The following is a 20,667-nucleotide window of genomic DNA, read 5'->3' on the forward strand; positions in this document are numbered from 1 at the left end:
GGAGAGGCAGGAACAGGGTCATCAGCTGGGAGAGGCTGATGTTTTGGAGTGGGTCGCTGGTGTAAACTTTACAGTGTGAGCTTTCTCCCTGCCTCTTTCTGAATGCTTATCTTCTCCTTAGTGCCGTAGTCTCACTCCTGAATGAAGGTAAGGTACGTCAGACAAAGAAGAGATGAATTATTCTGGAGAGGCGGCACCTCCATTTTGCAGATTATCTGTCATCCTGTTCTTCTGGGCTTCCGTGACAAATACAGTGAATTTAAATAAAAGGAGAAGGTATATTTTGTATGCCTTGCATACATCTTCCTTCTATTCCATTAATTTTTACATCTAAAAAGGCTTTGCTTTTTGCTGTTATCAGTCAGCTGTGGTGTGGGACAAATGGGTTCGTGAACAAACCTGGGGAGTAGAAAGGTGGCTGGGACACAGGAGCATAGGGCTTAAGAGCAGAGGTAAGGTCGACCAGGCGAACAGGAGGGTGTCTGCTACAGACCACCAAGTGAAGAAGAGGTGGATGAAGCTGTCTTTAAACGACTGGAAGAAGCCTTCTGTTCATAGGTCCTGGTTATTGTGGGAGATTTAACCACCCAGTACCTCCTGGGGAGGCAATTTGGCAGGGCCCAAGGAACTGGGGATTTTTCTGGAGTGCTTGTATGTCTTGTTGATAAAGATTTTGATACTGAAATCTTACTCTGCAGTACTTTAAAAAATGTTTTAAGATGTTTCTGGTATGAATTAGATTACCAGTTGTTGCAAATACGTGTATCTTGCTTTGGGCTTATTTTGTATGATATTTCCTTTGTTTTTGTGGAATGTACTGAAATAATCATGACTTTTTTTTTTTTTTTTTTTTTTTTTTTTTACATAGATGATGAAATAAAACGTAAAAAAAATCAAGGATTTTTTTTTTCTTTGTTTTTGGAGCATCTCTCAGTAAGCTACATAACTGCTTCACACAAAAAGTTAATGATGGTTAAGAAAAAAACCTAGCTAGACTGAAGGTAATTAGATTCTAAAATCTTTAAGGCAAAGGCTTTTTTCTTTGTGTTTCTGTGGAGGGGTTGCTGGCCCACAGTTAGCAGTCAGTTAAGCAATTATCAGAGCTTTGATAGTGATAACATCGACTCTGAGATTGCTTTAGGCACGGATAAATGAACTTTCAAGAGAAAAGCTTGTTTTAGGAAAATTCTCATTTAAAAAATGAGAGGAATGCTGGAGTATGTCTAAAGCTGTTCTTAATAACTGTGTTTGCAACCAGGAAAGAAAAAAAAAACAAAAACAGAAAGTTGGGAGAAACGTGAAATTGGATGGTTATAAAATTTGCAGTCTTCTGAGAGGGATCTGGTCCCAGAGAAAGTTACGCAGAGAACTCTGTGTGTGTTCATGCCTGAAGTTTCAGTGTCAGGCTGGAATGGAGGAAGATAAATTCACTTTTCACCCTTGACCGAGCAGTTACTGACATTCACCTGTGCTGTAGGTCCTAAAAGTCATGTCGGTATCTGGAAGGTAAAGAGGCAGAGCTGCTTACACCAAGGGTGTGGAAGATGCTTGACAATATCTGAGCATAAGAAAATATATATATATATATATGTATATATATATATATTTTCATTGGCATACAATACAGTGTGTGGCCAAAGGTTAAAAATACAGCTGTAATTTGTGGACATTGAAGTGTTCCTAGCTGCAAGGAGGTATCCAAGAATTTTGTGTTGTCTCAACACCAAGATTAAAACATTGCTTTGTGCTCTTCTGCCTTACTCGTGGGCGATCCCTTTATCGTAGCGTGGCAGGCACAGAGGATGTAAATTAGCTGTTGGTTGCCAGAGGTGATTCTTTCAGGATTACTGTGAAGGAGTGTGCTTCTGAAAGTACAAAAATACTGTTAATTAATTACAAGTCAGACGAGCTTTCTATCGACCAGAAGTGTTTCCTCAAGAAGGGTGGTTGTGGCAGCATTGTTCCTGAGAAAATAAGTGTTAATGGAAGCTGGTTTTCAGAGAAGCGTCTAGGAACAGAAGTGGGGAACCCAGACTGTGGACTTGAGAGGAACAAACACCCTGTCCAGCCTCCTCCCAGGGCTGTCTCAGGAGAGCCACCTGATCCAGATATGAAGCCGGTCAAGATGTCACTGGGAGCAGCTCAGAGGCTCACCTTCTGGATGTGTGTGTATGAGAAGCACCTCCAGGCTCTGGATACTGGAGAACCACGGGGTCAAGGACAACTGCTTGAGAGAGAGACTATGGGCCCTGGGGGTCAGGTGTCTTGGAGGCTTTTGTGCTTGGGTGCCATGACTGGGAAGACTGGGATGAAGGGGCAGCTGCTGGGTAGGCTGTCTGAACCCAATTCTGGAGAGATCCACGTTGACTAACCATGTGTTTCCCACTGGTGGACCTTCATCCTGGGCAGCCAGAGAGGGGAGCAGGGTGAGACTGGTGCTTTTTGTGTTTCTGCCTGTGTAGTCAGCCATGTGCACGTGAATGTGTGTACAGTCTCCTTTTTTCCACAATGCTGGTTGTGGAATCACATCCTCAGCATTGCCACAGCCTCCTAGGAAATGTGGAACCTGCACCAGAACTACCCAAATCCTGGTATTATTAGTAGTCAATAGCAGCACTGTTCCCCATCGGTAGTTTTGCTAGATTTCCTCCAGGCATCTGCTTTAATTGTGTTGTACAGGAGCATGATACAGGCTGTTGGGCTCCTTTACAGTGATGCAGCAGGGCAGCTCTGGGGGGCTGCTGTTTGCATCCTGCCTCGCCGCAGTGCTTGGAGGAGCAATCCCAAGGGAGGGTACCCTCAAAACACGGGCGGTGGAGGGGGAGAGGCAAAAGAGAAGTGGCAAGACGACAGCGTTGCGGCAGAGGCTTTTTGATGAAAGCAGGTATTCAGCCAGGCCAAAGAGATGATCAAAAGCAAGAAATTCTTGCAGGAGATCCCAGGGGCGATGATAGAGTTTGATGCCATCTGGAGCTGCTAGAAAGAAAGTGAAAAAAGGCTTTACAAACACTTTTATCATTCTTGTTTTTATCCAACCAATTCTTAGTTATGTCTCTTAAGAAGCAAAGTAGTGAAGTGTTCCAATGATCCTGGCTTGTAAGTTTAAGAAGTCTTCCCTGTATTTCTGGAGTGCTTGATTTAAAGAAGAAAATTAAAGCAATTCTATCTCAACACTGTCAGGTCCGTTGTATTCCTAGATAGGAACCTTGCTGCGCATGCTGTCGCTATTGCTTAACTTTGCAAGCACTGCTACAAAATGTAAAAGTAAAATTAATTAACGATGATTTCTTCTATATGTTGTTGAATCTCATGTAATCACGGACTTTGCACACTTTTAGTTTGTTCTGTTCTGTGTCAAAACATTTAATCTGTCTCAACTTGTATAATTGGGATATTGCTGAGTGTAAACTTGATTTACGCTGGACGTGCCAGTTGGGTCTCTGACCTCTGATGTTGTTTTCCAGTGGGCACGTTTTGCTTTTGTCAAGTTCTTCCATTATGGGCTTTCAGCTGTATCGACACTTAATTCAGATGATCTGTTGCTGTCTTTAGAATAGTTTGATCTATCTACTGGATAAGCCTTCTTCTCTTTTATAGGATATGTAACACTTGTTTTGTGGTTGTTTTGAAGTTCCTATTGCTTATGATTGTATTCAGTGTCCTGCTGCTGCGTTAGACATCGTTAAGGTTTCATAAAGACCTTAAGGATTTGTTGAACCCCTGATTTTCAGTGTGTTCTGTATTTCTGATCAGGCTTTGTACACCTATCTTGTTTCACATTAAGCAGTACTTTTATTAGATTGAGCATAAGTCCCAAAATAAAGCTTGTACCTGCCAAGCTCGTGTCCCACTATGTACTTCAAAAATGCTGCTTGTCCATCTTTCTTTTAAATGCTTCTGCAGTCTCTCTGGTGTTACAAATTTCATGCTTGGGAAGTGGGCATCCCTATTTTTCTTATGAAATGGATAAGCTTAACATGGCTAAGGTATTTAAAGTTCACTCAAACTATGATTTTTTTTTGTTTGTTTTCTTAAGAGAAACACATTTTAATATAATTAATGCTTATTTAATGTTTTTCAAAGATTTATGATACTTAATGTGATAAATCAGTCAGATGTACTGTTGCATTCTCAGAAATACTCTGTGATTTTTAAAAATAAGTAGAAAAAGTTAGAATGGCAGCGTAAAATCACATAAAATAGGATTTTCTTGTGTGTGTGAAAACCACGGCGGTTGAGATTTATTCAACCGATTTGATGAATGGGTACTGCAGAAGGCAAGTAATCTTTTTTTGTTTTGGCAGGATTTGTTTTGCTCAATTGTAGTCATTTAAAAATGGTTATAATTTAATCAACATTAAACTGCCAAAACTCCTAGCTTTGCCCGAAAGCCAGTTTTGTTCACTGCTGGCTGCTTGCTGTTGCTCAGCTCTCTTATTTAGCTGGACAGCAAGGCTGCGTTTGTTGATGGCAGTGGCAGTTTATGCTACTTTAGAAAGTTCATGAAATTGCAGCTCAAGCATGTAGTATGAATCGGTTGTCTTGGTTTTCTCACCAGTGATGGGAGATCTCTTCTGTTGTACCTCAGTTTTAGGATGGGATGGTTCTGGGGGGTGCCCTTGCTCTCTACTATTAACAGACTAAGTGCTTAGCATTGGAACAGCTAACAGCACCTAAGATGAATCTTATCCTTTCCTAACACTGGATGACTTTTCTGTTTGGCATTGTATTAGCTTGCAAAATGGTCTAAACCATCAACGTTTTGATGATACACAGTTGTTTTCCTTAATGAGAAGCTTTAGTGTTTGACCATAAACCAGCCTGTTTGGAATAATGCGAATGTGTGCCCCTGGAAAGCGAGGCAGAATTTCTTGTGCAGACTTGTGCTGTAACCATCTGTGTGTTTAAATCAGCTTTATATTTAGTAACACAAGTAAATCTCATGAAGTGGTAAATTATTTGAAAATCGCCTTTTACTTCTTAACTGTACATTTGTTTCTAACACTAAGTTAACTCTCTTGCATAGATATGGAAGTAATGAAGCCTTTAATTGATGAACAAAATTCAGACAGCATCTCAGATGAGGAACATGAAAATGACATCCTGCCAGTTGAGAAGCATTACCAACTTGAAAATGAAGAAGGCATTACGTATGTATTACTCTTAAGTATCAGCTTGTTAAAATTCAATGCCTCCAACTTGTTTTTCATGAGTAGTTTATTGAACTCTCAGGGGGGTTACTCGCAACCATGGTATGGTTTTATAGGGCTCTGCGTAGTTCTACTTGAGGGCTTTGCATACTTCTACCAAAAAGCATCACATTTTGAGTAGGTTCTATGGTTTTTGGAAGCTAACAATATCCTGGCTGTAAAATATGCCAAGGTGACCATTTATAAAGTGATTGGATCACTCAGAATCCAGGCATTGTTTACAAAGGGGTTTGATTGATTTTATTTTTTAATAAAGGAACTTCAGAAGACTTTGGAAATAGATTATTTGTTAAAGTTGTATTTGAAAGAGTTGTTGTTTTATTTTTTTTTGGGGGGGGGGGAGGCTAAAGCTTTAGCTGTCAGAATTGTGTTTTGTAACTGGTAATTATTTTGAGTGTTATTGATGCTAAAATAGCATTGATGAAACTTTGACACTTTCTGAGGCAAAAAGACAATAAAATTGCACAGAAAGTAGCCCTTCACAAGCTGGGAAAAGGAGATGAAGATCATTCAGACCTGTATGTTCCATTTGATGGAACTCATATCTAGAGATTAATAAAAACATCCTTTGAATGTGCGGGACCACTTTAAAGTAGTTATTGCTCACAAATTGTTCCTGTATGTTAGTGAATTATAGAGGGTGTGCTTTTAATGGGACTTTTTTTGTTTTTATCATCAGGTTTATACAAACACTTACCCACCTCCTCAAAGGAAACATTGGAACTGGGCTTCTTGGTCTTCCACTTGCAATAAAAAATGCTGGCATTGTGGTAAGAATGCAATTGTTTTTCTTAGATTAGAAATGTTATCTAGAAAGATATACAGGTATGTGACTGAGCCTGAATAACTAAATTCTTGATGCTTGTTGGTTGTACCTACCTACTTTGAGTTGTATTCTGTTTTTTTCTTTTCAATCTGGTGAAGTTATTGCTGAAGGTTGAGACAAATTAAAAAACAAAACAAAACAAAAAAACACACAACCAAACCTTTTTTCAACTATGTCATTCTGAATACTTTATAGCATGTGTTGTATTTTTGCTTAGCCAGAGCATTTTTCTGTGGAAAACATTTTTTTTTTATTTTTTTTTTAAAGGAAGATTTTGATTCAGTCAGACTTCTGTGATGGCTCATGGGATTCTTTTTATGGGTTTATTTTATCTTTGTCCAGACTTCGCTATAGCTGGATCATGTCGTGGGATGCACTGTCATCTTCTTAAATCAGTCTTTTGTTTCTGGGGAAACAGGGTGTAGCGCAGTCTAGTTTATACCAGGTAATAAAGAAGCATTTCCTAGGGCAATGTAAATTTCAATAACTGAACTTTTAAATTTAAAACTAAATAAATTAAATTCTTTATTACGGGATGTTTAATTTAAGGATGAAAGTTACAATGTAGAAAGCAAGTTCTTTCTGTGAAAAACTTTTGGTTTAACTTCTGTTCTAAAACAAATGATTTAATTCAAAGATTCAAAGATTATCTGATAACTTGTAAAAAAAAAATAGGGTAATTATTATTATTATTTTTTACTATACTGAACATGATCAAGTATTCTAATGTATTGGAAAGAAGCCTTTAAAATGACACAAAGTGGTCCAAATCATTGTTTAGAAATGTGCAAAATGTGCGGTCTTCTCTCATGACAATTTTTTGGCAAATATCTTAATGAAAATGTTCCGAGAGTGAAATTATTCATGCCCACTTGCTGTTTACTGCTTGATCACCCTTGAGAAACCTTCAGTCGAGCAATCAATTACAAGTAAGGAATGCAGCAGAAATCTGCAGCGAATCTTCCTCCCAGGGGAAGAAAAAGTTGCATAAAATTTAAATTCCTATAATTTATGTATGTGCTAAAATATGAATTTTTTCGCATGTAAAGATTTTTCCCCGGCATATTTTCATAAAAAAAAATCTATTTACGTGACTTCAGTTGCTTATATCCTTTGTTCTCCCTTTTTTCTCCGCACCAGATTGGACCAATCAGCCTCGTGTTCATAGGAATTATATCTGTTCATTGTATGCACATCTTGGTACGTTGCAGCCACTGTCTATGTCAGAGGTAAATGTGGAACTATTCATTTTGTTGCTGAGTTTTTTTTTCTGAGTTTTGGCCTACAGAATGACCCAATGCTGTAGCAGTTGTTTCAGGTCAAAATCTTGTACTTCAAAGAAGGAATACACGTTCTTATGGTGCAGCTAGAGATGATAGCTGTGCTTTGTGTAACAGGATCTTAATACAATGAAAAAAAAATCTTCTCTGGTTCTACACAAAAATAAGTTGGTTTAACTTGCGTTGTCCAATATCCTATTCCCTGTTGTAACTGAGAAATAATCAGGTCTTTCTCATTGCAGTTTTAGTTCTTTATCTTTGGCCCTTAAGTCCTTTTATATCTTCATAGCTTTTGAATCTTCATAGCTTTGAAAAGCATTCAGTTTATAAATTGCCAGTTTGTAAGTACTTTATAGGACTGCAGAATCAACTAAGAATTGCCGTTAATGTCTTTTGTGATTGTCTCTGGATTGTGACAGCTTGGTTCTTCAAAATTGTGGTGCTAAGGCATGTGGTAAGATGATAGTGAGCAGATTAATGCTAGATAGTCTTCCAAGTGAGATATACAATAGAAGTGCAATAAAAGTTCTTTAAAAGTGCGGTAAAGTTTCTGAACGGAACGTGAAGCTGTTAGTGTCCCTGTAGCTGGAAAAGCTATTATTAAGAACAAAAACAAAACCAGACCTGATTTAGTAGTGTTGAATTAGAGGAAAGCAATTGTGGTTTACATGTTTATAGAGTGCTGAATAGCCCTTCCTCCAAGAAAGAAGCCCTAGCAGCCTAAACTATACTTCTAAAATTCAGCAGCTGTGGAATGGTGTCACAGATGATTCCTTATAAGCCTGTGAGGCCAGCAGCATTTTCAGGGTAGAGAGGTAGGCTCTGATAGTTTCTTGTAACTCCATTCTTTTTCCACTCTTCGATTTCAGGTTGAAAAAATCCTCACTGGGGTATAGTGATACAGTTAGTTATGCCATGGAAGTGGGGCCTCTGACTGCTCTTCAGAAAAGATCTTCCTGGGGAAGGTAAATTTGCAGTCTAGTTTTTCAGATAATTATTAAAATTTATGTCTACACTTGGAATGGTTAGGACGTTTACTTTTTAGTAAGATGTTACTAGTTTTCAGAGTGTATTCTCTGTGCTTGAAATAACAAGTAGCACCGTGTAAAAATATTTCCTGGGGTCAACTAGTGACACTGGGGAGGACTACGGATTGTGTGTGTCTGTCAGGAACTTCAACTTTCAGGTCTACAGGAGCTGTGAAGAAAAGAATTCTCTTCTATAATATAGGAAGAGATGCTGTATAACCAGAAGTGTAGTCTGAATTGTGGAATATAAGTTTTTGTCAGCTTTTACAACAAACACATTTCACTGCATCAGAGTTTACTCTCTAAGCTGGCTGAAACTGCAAACACACGTGACTTTATTTTTTCCTGAAAGCAAACAAAGCATTCTTTGATTTGTTGAAATACCAAGTACAGATCATGGAGAAATATTTACTAGATTTTTGCAATAATGACCTGCAGATATTAATAGCTTGTTGTGTCTCTTGAATGCTTAATCCATCTTTAAAAGAGGACCATTATGTGCTTTTTGCCATCTGTTGCTGTATAGCTGTTTATGGAGTTTACAGTATGACTACATACTGATGAAACTGAAAACCTGAGATGTTGTTCAATGTTAACTTTAAAGTTTTTTTTTTTTTTTTTTTTCTTTCTCTCTTGAGGAAGAGAATATTTTTGCCCTGTTATTTTCAAGGATACAGCATCTTGTGTCATTTGTTTGTGGCTACCACTTGGTTTCAGATAAGAAAAAGATGAGCTAATATTTTAAGATATTTTCTGATTACTTTGTAGGAATGGACTGGAGCTGTACTAGAGGGAAAATTTTTTATATTTAGAAAAGTAGAATGAAAATACTGTAATGTACCAAAGAGTTATAAACCACAAATGGCAATTCTATTTCCCGAGGCATCGTGCTGCAGCAAGATTGTTCTCTGGGGCAGTTCTCTGTTGTATGTTAGACTATCAAGAGAGTTTCATTGTGGTGTGTCTTCAGGTCACCATCATGTGTATTATTTTTCAAAGACAATATGAACCATACTTCAGATTTTTTTTTTTCCCAAGAGATACAGTGTCTGGATGTGTATTTGGATACATTCACATAGACCCAGTCATCTAGGAAAATGTGTGTCGTCTCAGATTGCTGGAACTTAACTTAAACTGTGTGAGACATTTCATCTCTGGTCTCAGTGGAACACCAGCTATGCTGAAGTGCTAAATTATTGCAGCAGAAGTTATTTGCACATTGAATATATATGTCTGTTGTTTATAGCTGTACTGCACTGCTGTCTTTGAATTTCATTTTATGCCACTTTAAATGTGATATACCTATTTTTTTTAGAAACTTTCATACCTGTTTACTGTTACCTTAAAAACAGAACAAAACATCACTACCACAACCACCAACCCACAAAAAATACAAAATCACCTTATTTTGCCAGAACAACCTGCTTTCCAGTGTTCACAAGATTAATGTGATATTTGAGTCTAACATTATGACTCATATGGTAAGGAATTGTAATTGTGTATTAGGTAGAAATGGATTAATCATTTGTATCCTAAGTATAATGTATGTTTGTTTATTTTTTCTTCCTCAGGTATATTGTGGACTTTTTCCTAGTGATAACACAGCTGGGATTTTGTAGTGTTTATGTTGTGTTCTTGGCAGAAAATGTGAAACAAGTGAGTAAAGATATTGTATGGAAACAGTTACGATTTTAGATTTGTTTTTCCTTACTTTTTTGTTTCCTTGTAAAGTGCAAAAGAATTTGTAGAACATCAAGTTGAGAGATGCATAGAATAGGTTTACACAATAGAGCTCTTGGAAAAAGGAGCAATGTGCTAGGTGATCTAAACTCACATTTTGCAGAAGTGCTTATAGTTTCATTTGTTTGTTGAACTTAAAAAATAATTGCAGAAATTATAGGAAACAAGGTTGAAACTCATCTGGGATCCAGTTGTCAATGAACGTTTCTTTTTGCTAGGACTTGCTGGTGACTTTTTTATTCCCTGACCTTCTGAGAGTATTTTACCCTTTTTGTGTCATGGGAATCTTTCTTTTGAATCTGTTCTTGTTTTACCTCTTCAGTTTTTCAGAATTGTCTCACAGGTACTCATCAGTGATGGGTCTCTTGGACCCCAGAGTACTGTGTGCAGTTTTGGGTGCCACAGAATAAAAAGAACGTAAAACCGTTTGAGAGTGTCCAAAAGAGGGCTACAAAGATGGTGAAGGGTCTAAAGGGGAGGATGTGTGAGGAGCAGCTGAGGTCCCTTGGTTTGTTCAGCCCAGAGCAGAGCAGGCTGAGGGGAGGCCTCATGGCGGCCTGCAGCTCCCTCATGAAGAGAGTGGAGGGGCAGGCGCTGAGCTCTGCTCTCTGGGGACAGCGACAGGACCCAAGGGAACAGTGTGGAGCTGGGTCAGTCTGGGTGTTAGGGAAAGGTTCTTCACCCAGAGGATGGTCGGGCACTGGGACAGGCTCCCCAGGGCAGTGGTCGTGGAACTGAGCCTGCCAGTGTTCAAGTTTTTGCACAACTCACAAACATATGGTCTGATTTTTGGGTGGTCCTTTGGGGACCCAGGAGTTGGACTTGATGATCCTTGTGGGTTCCTTCTGACTCAAGATAATCTGTGCCGTTCCGTTCAGTTTTGAGTATGAATATGGACCTCTGTCTGAAAACATATTTCTGTAATTAGTGAGGCAGGTGATGAATATGTTATGGCATGTTATTGAGCACGAATCATCCATATGGACTTCTACCCAAAAGTAAAGGTGTCTTTGAATAGCTTGATTTATTTTATTGTGGAAGAAGTGTCCCCATGGGCAGTTAGTATGTAATAGACGCATTTTTTTGCTCCCCATGAGATGAATATTTGTGTTACGTTTTAAAAGTATTCCAAGTTATGAAGATGTCAAGATGAGAAAAATCTGTGTGTACAGCTGATGAATACTCTGTAATTTGTGTACTGAGAGGTTATGACATTCCCATTGTCTTATCTCAGTACTTGAAAATCCTTTTTTACATATGATGTCCTTTTGCTGGACTTTGCAAGCGGGAATTTTTATCGCATTGTTTGTAATAAAAGTTTGAATTGAAACCTTTCCCTTTGAACAAATGTATGATTGACTGGTCATTACATATATGTTCTGACCTTAAGCAAAAGGGAAGACTTATTTGCCTTGGCTTTTATAAATTTTGGAAAAAAAAAAAGAAACCTTTTCAGAAAACCCACCGTTGCTTTCCTGAAGAATTGAAAGCTGGGAACAGAACTTATAGAGAAAACAACCTCTACAAAGGCAGTAGCTGTAGAGACCCATGGCACGTACCCTGTGAATGAATTGAAATCATTAGCAATTCTGAAGAGAAGTCCTATTTGCAAGCGTATTTGATTTACATTGCCCTGTGCTCTTTCCTCTGGGAGGGCGGTTGTTTCCTTCTGGGCAACCTTATATTGCAGGAATCTGTCCTGTAGAGGGCACCAAAGAATGCAAGTTGGTACAGCTTAAAATCTGTTTTGGGTAGTGGAAGGATAAGGCATATGAACAGAGTGAATGAGGGAGTGGAGAACTAAGATAAAGGAAAATCATGGTAATAATGTTAGTAAACTTTTCTAAAGCAATACTTCCCTGGCTCACCAAAGGAACTCAGGTTTGTGTAGTTCTGGATATGAGGTCTTTCTTTTTATTTTTTTAAATAAAAAGGGTCTTACAGGTGAAAAAGATTACAATTGGAGAAGAATGATGAAACTGGAACAAAGATCTGCAGTTCGGCTGCAACAAGATTGGAGCAGGATCATAGTGGGGTGGACAAAAGAATCTGATGAGAAGATGGTCCTCTTTCTTGTCATAGTTACTTCACTTTTCCTGCCTGAGGAGCAGAAGATCTTAAGTCAAGAGTCTTGGTAGCTATCTACTTGTTCACGAATATTTGCTGAGTTCTCTGAAAATGCGTCCTTTTCTCATTGTTTGTTGATAAAGCTAAAATTTGAAAACATATTCTTACACTAGTGGGAGCACTTTATTAGATCTTCAATGCTATGACCGACCCATCAGTAGGAGGCTACATAATGGAATTTTTATTTTTCTAGTTTTTATAAAAAGAGGGGAGGGAATACTCCTGAAAAAAAACCCCAAACCCACCACCTAGGCAGTTGTACTCAGACATAGAAGTGTTAAAAAGCTGTAGTTTGCAAAGTTGAATAAATAATGAAATATGAGTAACTGAATAATAATGAAATACCAGAACTAAATGAAAGGTGAAACATGCCTTGACCTTTTCTTTCATAATTTCAGGATTGCAATATAGTCCCATATACAACATATACCTGGTTACACACTGTTTTGGTGCTCAATCAGCCCCTGTGTATTGTATTGTATGTTGCTCTGAGTTGAATAGGGAAGGGATTACAGGAACTGATCAGCTCAAGGACTGCTACTTTGATCCTACTAGATAAAAAATTTGCAGACTATGACAAAGAGTAGGGTTTGGAATGTACGCAAGAGTGGTCTTGGTTGAAGGGACTAAGGAAACTATTCCTTATTGCTTCTGATGTAGTTCTTAAATGAAGCACGTTCCTCAATTAAACAATTTTCTGGGTGCCTGATATCAGGAATCTGATAACCAGATTTACAGAAATGTGTGATCTTCATGGATACAGCTGAGGGCAGTGGATGCTGTGTTTGGGGTATGTAAATGAGACGTTAAGTGAAGCACTCCTGTAAAGGAAGCTGTTTCAGACATCACACCATCATGTGAATTAATGCTTGAATAACTAAAATGACTTCTGATGAAGTCACTCTCTGAATTCACTAGTCTTTGTAGTCAATATGCAAGTAGAAGTCACTATTTGCTTTCTAAAACTGTAGTGGCATTTCCTTGTGGTTTAGGGAAACGTTTGTGGAACTCCCAGGTACAGTTATGGTAGGTACAGAACAAAATGCATGTAATGTATTCAGATTAGAAGTTGCTTGATGGACACCGAGCTCTCTGACACACAAAAGTACTGTGTAGCAGCTCATGAAGTCCTGCACAGACTTTATTACATCTCGGGTTTTGGCTCTTCTGTAGTCAGAGTGAATACAGGCATAGTAAAATTTAATGACTGTTCTCTACAAATCAGAATTACTTTTATAGGAAGACATTCTCCGTTATGGTTAAGAGAGGAAGCTGTGATTCCTAAATGGCAAATGTACATTTCCATGTCTCAGATCTTTAGTGGGAGGATCTGAATTATGTTTGTTTATGGAATGCGTTGGATTGAATAAGTGAAAACATTTGTATAAGTTGTCTGATATTCAGGTAGTATTTCAGACTGCTTTGCTTTCAGAGGAGAGAGAAACAGCATGAGACACAGATTCTTTTTATTTATTTTAAAGGCACTTCTGCGGCTTTACATTATTACTTCTTAGAACGGTTTTATGTGTTACCTGATAGAACTTTTAAAAATCTAATAAAATACTTCAAAAGTGATAGTAATGTTAGCTTGCATCTGAACAAATGAGTATAATTTTATCTTCATTAGATTTTTCCTTTGCTACTCTTTAGCATCAATCCTCACACAGCCAATTGATCTACGCACAGGCAGAATTGTATTTTGGAGGGGTTAAATTTTGTGTTTTACTTTCAGACTTAGTTTTCTTCTACTCATCAGTCTCTCTTGCCTGTTTTTTAGCTCTCCCATAAGATCATTTGAGATGCTTCTTCTGAGTCAATGTACTCACTCTTCTGTCATGCCTCAAAATCCACCTGTGCGGTGTGGAAGTTTCCTGTGGTCTTGCCTAAGGACCCAGTGGTTAAAGTAGATTGTTTACCAATCTAATGTGGATGTTGCTTTATTGATACAGAATTGATTTAAAGGTATATATAGGTATATATATATCTGGAAAAGGGAATAAACTGCCTTTCTGTGCTTTTATATCTGTGCTTTTGTATCTGTATAACTCTATCCATAATGTCAATTACATGGTGTGTATGTATACATGCATATCTAAAATTCACAAACACAGTGTTTGATAATGCAGAAACGTGTGCATAATGAACTTGGCAGTCAACAGTTGAACTGAAATGTTCAGAAGTTAATATTTTTTTCCCTGTAGAATCATGGAACAGCTTGGTTGGAGGGGACCTTAAAGATCATCTAGTTCCAACCCCCAATTATATTTTTCTTTAATAACATAGCAATTTCAGACTTGAGACAAAGCAATACTTCAGGACGGTTGAGAATTGGAGGAGGTTTCCCAGAGAGGTTTTGCAATCTCCATTCTTAGAGGTTTTCAAGAGAAACAGCCTGGTTTGACCTCATATTGATGGAGCTTTGAGTAAGCAGTTGGACTATGTGATGAGGTTGCTTCTAACCTGAATTATTCTGTGGTTCAGTGAATCCAAACCTCCATTTTTGGATAATGTAATGGAGAATATATCAGGAATATAATGTTTCTCTTAGATAAGAGATGACAAGGTAAAGTGACTCAAATGAGAAATGGTGTGGAAGAGTTAGAAACATACCAGGAATAGGTGCTTTTTGTAACTGGGACTAAGACAGCTGTGACTGCAAATCTGTTTACTCAAAATATAAATCTGAGTGGAGCAGGTTCAGAATTGCCTATTAATTTTTTTTGTCCTTCCAGCTGGAATCTTTTTGCCCTGGCTTCTGCCTTTCAACTGTATTTTATGAAACGGGATCTGATGAGACTTTTGCAAGTAATAACATTTTAGAGAATCCATTTAGCCTCTATTTCCTTCCCCTGGTGCGTACTGGGGCAGGGATGAGTGTGGCAAGAAAGGGTACCACGTTCACTGTGTTGTAAAGTAGACTACAGTGTTGTGGTTTGTTATAGGAATGTAAGTCATGTTTGAAGCATGCAAGTGGGAGGTGAGAACCTAGGGTAGGGGAGGCACATTTTGATAATTTTAGCTGACTGGTTTTTACAGACGTCTGTCACCTGATGATGGTTGTGGAGAGTTTGTGAGCAGGCGTAGTATGTTCTTTCTCAGTGCCTTCCTCAGTATTTTTGTGAAAATAAAACATAATTTTAAAGCCTATATATGACTACTTGTTACTTAACACAAGATGGAGGTGTGAGGTGATGATCCTGGCAGCTGCCGAGATCACGGTAGATCTGAACTCAAATAGGATTCTGTCCACAGAACTTTTTTTAATAACTCCCTCTACCTCCTGGATGTCTCACAGTCCAAATGATCCCTTCATTGCCTATTGTATCTCCAATTTGTCCCCTTCTCATCTTCTTCAAGCTGGAAAATTAATACCCTGAGTTATTGTGATGTATAAAATAAAATAGATGTCATAAGGTATTGGTAATTGTGCTGCTTGCTCAGGACTCTTGTGACTACATTTAAACTTGTATGTAATAGTAATACTTGCCCTTTTTATAGTAGCAGCTTCATGTGTTTGACTTTTTAAAAGAGGATTTATGATCTTGTTGTTTTCACTTGCACAGATAACAATGGACATTTTAGAGAGCAAACCACATTGAAATAATTGCCTGTAAATTAATCGGTGTCAGTATTTAGGGGTCGGAATATCATCTTAAGTTGCTTTGATATATATTGATTTCCCAAGTTTTATTTAACCTCTTTATACTGTAAGGAAGCATTTTTTTCCCACTGTCTAGGTATCTTTTCTCATCAAGCCAAAGGCTTTGTGTAGTGCAAATGAATTAAACAGTCATATACTGATTTATAAGATGGCAAATACAATCAAAGGGGAAAGAGAGTATACCTTCATGGGGAAAAGGCATAAGATTTATAACAAGTGGATCTGAACTGTTCTCATTTTGTAGCAAGCAGAATAACTACCAACTCTTCATTGTTTTGGTCGTGGTGTACACACAGCACAGAATATATTTGCATAAAACAGGTTTTGGTAGTTATCATAGAATTGTAGAATATCCCGAGTTGGAAGGGGACCCACAAGGATCGAGTCCAACTCCTGGGTCCCCAGAGGACCACCCAGAAAATCAGACCCTGTGTCTGAGAGCACTGTCCAAACACTTCTTGAACTCCAGCGGGTGCAGTGCTGTGACCACTGCCCTGGGGAGCCTGTCCCAGTGCCCGACCAATTATAACCACATTAACATTATTCCAAAAGATCCAGGGAGAGTTGTGTATAGTCCCAAGCTCAGTCTTCATAATTGCCCATGGTGCAATTCAGGTAATAATATATACAAGGTATTTAATACTTTTACACATTGTGTACTACTATTTATCTACCAGTATGAATTTATATTGATTTAATTTATACAGCTCTATGTTTTATTTATTTTTATTTTATTGTTATGTTTTTATTATGTACTGAACTTTTACAGCTGAGTTAATGTCGATTAATGGAAAAGTGAAATTAAGAATAAAATAAATTAAAATAAAGATAGATGGATATTTTAACATCTTTCTGTGTGTATGCTGTCATGATGTGGATTGCAAAGGCATAAGGTTATTAGGCACTGAACCTTCAGACAATAAATAGTACTCGGTCATCTGAACCCATTCCTTAGGAAAATTCACACTCCAGTGTTTACGCCTAAATCCATGTTGCCCACATTTGTCTGACTGAACGATTGCTTTCTAAAAGGCAGGCATCTAATCTAAACTGATCATGTGGGTTTCCTCCTTAGTCGGTGGACAAGGTCTTTTAGGGCCTGATTTCATCATTTCACAAGGATGGAACACTTGCTCAGTGCCTGGTTTTCCTCTCTGCATTGAGAGTGGATAAACCAAGATGCCTGACAGTCTGTAGGTAAAGTGAAGAGGTAAATTCTACCCTAGAGAAACGGCAGTGTGACCATGTACAGACACTCAGTGCTACCAGTATTTATTTATTTTTCTACAGGTCCATGAAGGATTCTTGGAAATCAAGTCTGCTTCTATAAATGTCAGTGCCACCAGCAATTCTGAGAAAAGGAGTACGGATTTACGAGTGTACATGCTGTGTTTCCTGCCGTTTATGATCCTCCTGGTCTTTATTCGTGACCTTAAGAGCCTGTCCTTGCTTTCACTGCTTGCCAATTTGTCCATGGCTGTCAGCCTTGTCATCATTTACCAGTATATTGTTAGAGTGAGTATAACAAGTTTATAATTTGTTTTAATGTGACATCTTAGTGGTTGCTTGGGGTAATAGGTCTCTAAAACATACTGATTGACAATGGCTTAAAGTCAGAATTATCTTGTACTTTGATTTAAGGAGATGTCTTAATACTTGAGACATGCTTTAAAGAGACCTCTATGGTATTTTTTGAAAGAAATGGCAATATTACTGTACTTAAGATACAGAGCATACAAATTTTGAAGTCTTTGAATCCTTGAGTGAGTAGAAGTTGCACCCAGAAGTTCAAACGCTTTATCTGTGGCCAATCATTTCATTGCAACAAAAGAACAGTTTCAACAATAATGTTTGTTTATAGCATTTTTCCAGTATAATCAGGGAAAAAAAAAATCTATTATATATTTAAGAATAGATATTGAATACTTCTGTCTCCTGAAAAGTTGAATAGTTTTTACGTTTTCTGGGTTGCTGCTGTTTTTAACAGTTGGAGGCATTTCAGAACAGAACAAATTGAACTGAAGGGTGAAAAAAAATCTCATACAGAAACTTCTACATTTTTTCATTCTTGGAATTTTTGAAAAGTATAAACAGCAAACTCTGTTGCATGCACATTGTCTAGATATATGGTCTGTACTGATATTATTTAGAGGTATTGGCTATGGGAGGAGGTAGAAATTACACAAAAGACATTGTGGGAGTTGAAGAGCAATTAATTGTTCTGCAGGAATTCAGCTTGTGTTATAAAGACATTTTTTTTTACTATCACTTATGAAGAATACTTGTAAAGTATGAAGAATAAGAAAATGCAACGTTCTCAGGAGAACCTAATTTTTTAGAAGGTTAAGCTTGAGTTTTCCCATTCATTTTAATTGATGCTCACTTATATACACCAGTGTAACACTTTAAAATTAAAATTTCTAATGTCAGTAATAAGAACCTAGAATAAATACATCTGCAAGTGTCTGTGAGTGAGTGGGAAGGAAGTTATAATTGTGTGTAAAGGACTATAAGCTTGTGGGGAAAACCATGGAGTGTAACTAGCAGTGTATACTCCCTTGTCAACACCTACGGATTTTTCTTTCCTAGACAGCAATTAAAATTGTAGGAACAGATTACATTCTTTACATAGCACTGTTTTGCATTTTTTTCTTTAGGATATAACAGATCCTCAAAAACTGCCTCCTGTGGTTGGCTGGAAGAAATATCCTCTGTTTTTTGGGACAGCAATATTTGCTTTCGAAGGAATTGGTGTGGTGAGTCTTTATCATTGACTCTTCACAATACCTGGGTTTGTGACAGATGATGAAATGTAGGCAGTTTCAAGTTTGTTGGTATTTAATTTTTCTTGTTGAAGCACTAATCTCCCAGTCATGAAATTAATTTATCTAAGGCAAAAGTTGAGGACAGAACATCCTTGTCAAAGGGTATTCTAGTGAATACTGATTGCTACTTGAACACTTAGCACCTTCCCAATTACAAGGATGTCTGTAGTTCATTGACGCAGATTAAAAATAGTTTTAAACTAGATTAAAATAATAATTCACTATTCAGCTGATAATATGACTCTGTAATTATGATGATTCAGCAGATCAGTTTGAAGTGCTGAGTGAAGAAAAAAAGAAATGTATTCAGCATCTTTCTTTTTCCTTTGGGATCACAGAGGACAGAAGTGATTTATCAAAAAAGTATTATTCTTCCTGCCTCAAACTTGTCTATAGAGATGCCTTCATAGCAATAGTGATGATAAGAAAAATACTTGAAATTCCAGAATATTGTTTTGATTCATAGACCTCTAACAGTGAACTTCAGTTCCTCATTATTTCCTGAATTAAGTCAAGTTATTTATCACTCCTAAAATGTATTTTCTAAAAGTGAATATTTTTTTAGTTTCTTATTTTCACATACTGCATCTAAGGGTTTTCTGATTGCATCTCATAGTTGCAAAGTTTGCAAGTTAGTTAGCACTTCTGTTTCACATGTTACAGTTTTAAAAACAGCCAAAGAAGTGTCTGGGAATGGTAGGTCATAATGTCTTTAAACTGTTGGGAAATTACTATATACACTTTATTTTTTACTAATATAACCACATACTTCAGCAGGTGTTATGTGCTTAAAACTAAAGCTAAACTCAACAAAAAACAAATAAACCAAACCAAACCTTCCCCTGCCCCCCAAAATGCTATACACCCAAACCAGCATGCGCTTCGTCTGAAATTATTATTGTCTTTCATTGATATAACATGTTTTAAGATTTCAAATATCTTTTCATTTCTGGAACTGTCAGCTCTGAATCAAGGCAGTGTATTTCATTCAGCTGCTGTATTACCACTGCCATAAGAGCTGAAAAGCAAATGCAAAAAGTCCTAACTCCTAGTATGTTATAGAAGTGTTTTCACAGACAGGATGTGTGGGTCTAGTGACAGTGAATCTCCATTTCTCAATCTGTTTTCAATGGTTTCTCAGACTGTGAACTGACTGAGTTTAGCTACCACTACTACTGAGTGGCTTAGCTACCATGTATTTGGTAATCATCTGGAAGTATGTGTGTGTATCTGTGTATAGAGAGAAATATATATGGAAGTATATTTGGTCATCTGGAAGTTCTTTCACATGAAAATGGATGGCCTGGGCTGTTTGATGCCTGTAGCTCTTGGGAAAACAAAACAAAACAAAAAAACAACAACGACAAAAAACATGCTCAGTGAATCTGACAGGTTGGGCTGGGCTGTGTTAAACTTGTTGCTCTTAAATTGTGTATGGTCTGTCTGTATACACAGTTTCCTAGACTGCACTTACTGTGTGTGGCTAACTGCAAGGCATATACAGTAGGTCTGATATATTTGTATCCTAGTTGTATTGGATTTGTTATTGATGATTTGTGTGGGATGTGGGTATGTAATTTCAGCCAGGAAATATGTGAGTCCCTGCAAATCTCAGAAAAATGTGGAAGGCTTATTATTTGGTAGTTGTAGCTTACTGAATTACAGATAAAGAATTGATTTATGGTAATTATTTTTTGGCAAGTTAGCCAAAACAAGTTAGCCACATTTGTCAGCTCCTTAAATTTACATCAATAGTAATAACACTGACTGCTAATGTAAACCTTTAAGGAATGCCTAGAGTGTTGTGCTGGATTGAGTCCCTGGTTGTTACCAATGACATTCTTAAGAACTGAAGACCTCTTTCCTTTGTTTATTCAAGAGCAGGATTCATTCTTACTGTACTTCTAAAACTTGAAAATATTACTCAATATTATTAGATATTAGTATTGCATACTTTTTGAGTATATTTC

General features: G+C 37.5%; 1 protein-coding gene across 3 annotated transcripts in view; it reads left to right on the forward strand.

The window, feature by feature from the left end:
* SLC36A4 (solute carrier family 36 member 4) overlaps nt 1-20,667 on the forward strand; it is a 110,792-nt gene that overhangs the window by 36,976 nt on the left and 53,149 nt on the right. For 2 of the 3 annotated variants that reach the window (XM_035328845.1, XM_035328838.1), the window contains exons 2-8: nt 5,027-5,150; nt 5,890-5,980; nt 7,177-7,265; nt 8,186-8,281; nt 9,916-10,000; nt 17,163-17,387; nt 18,530-18,628. In XM_035328845.1, coding sequence (XP_035184736.1) covers nt 5,029-5,150; nt 5,890-5,980; nt 7,177-7,265; nt 8,186-8,281; nt 9,916-10,000; nt 17,163-17,387; nt 18,530-18,628 — 807 coding nt within the window. In that variant the 5' untranslated portion in view covers nt 5,027-5,028. Of the gene's footprint in view, nt 1-5,026; nt 5,151-5,889; nt 5,981-7,176; nt 7,266-8,185; nt 8,282-9,915; nt 10,001-17,162; nt 17,388-18,529; nt 18,629-20,667 lie in introns of those variants that run through there. The other variant, XM_035328855.1, reaches the window with a different exon arrangement.

Source organism: Oxyura jamaicensis, chromosome 1, assembly GCF_011077185.1.
Source record: "Oxyura jamaicensis isolate SHBP4307 breed ruddy duck chromosome 1, BPBGC_Ojam_1.0, whole genome shotgun sequence".
NCBI classification, from domain to species: domain Eukaryota; kingdom Metazoa; phylum Chordata; class Aves; order Anseriformes; family Anatidae; genus Oxyura; species Oxyura jamaicensis.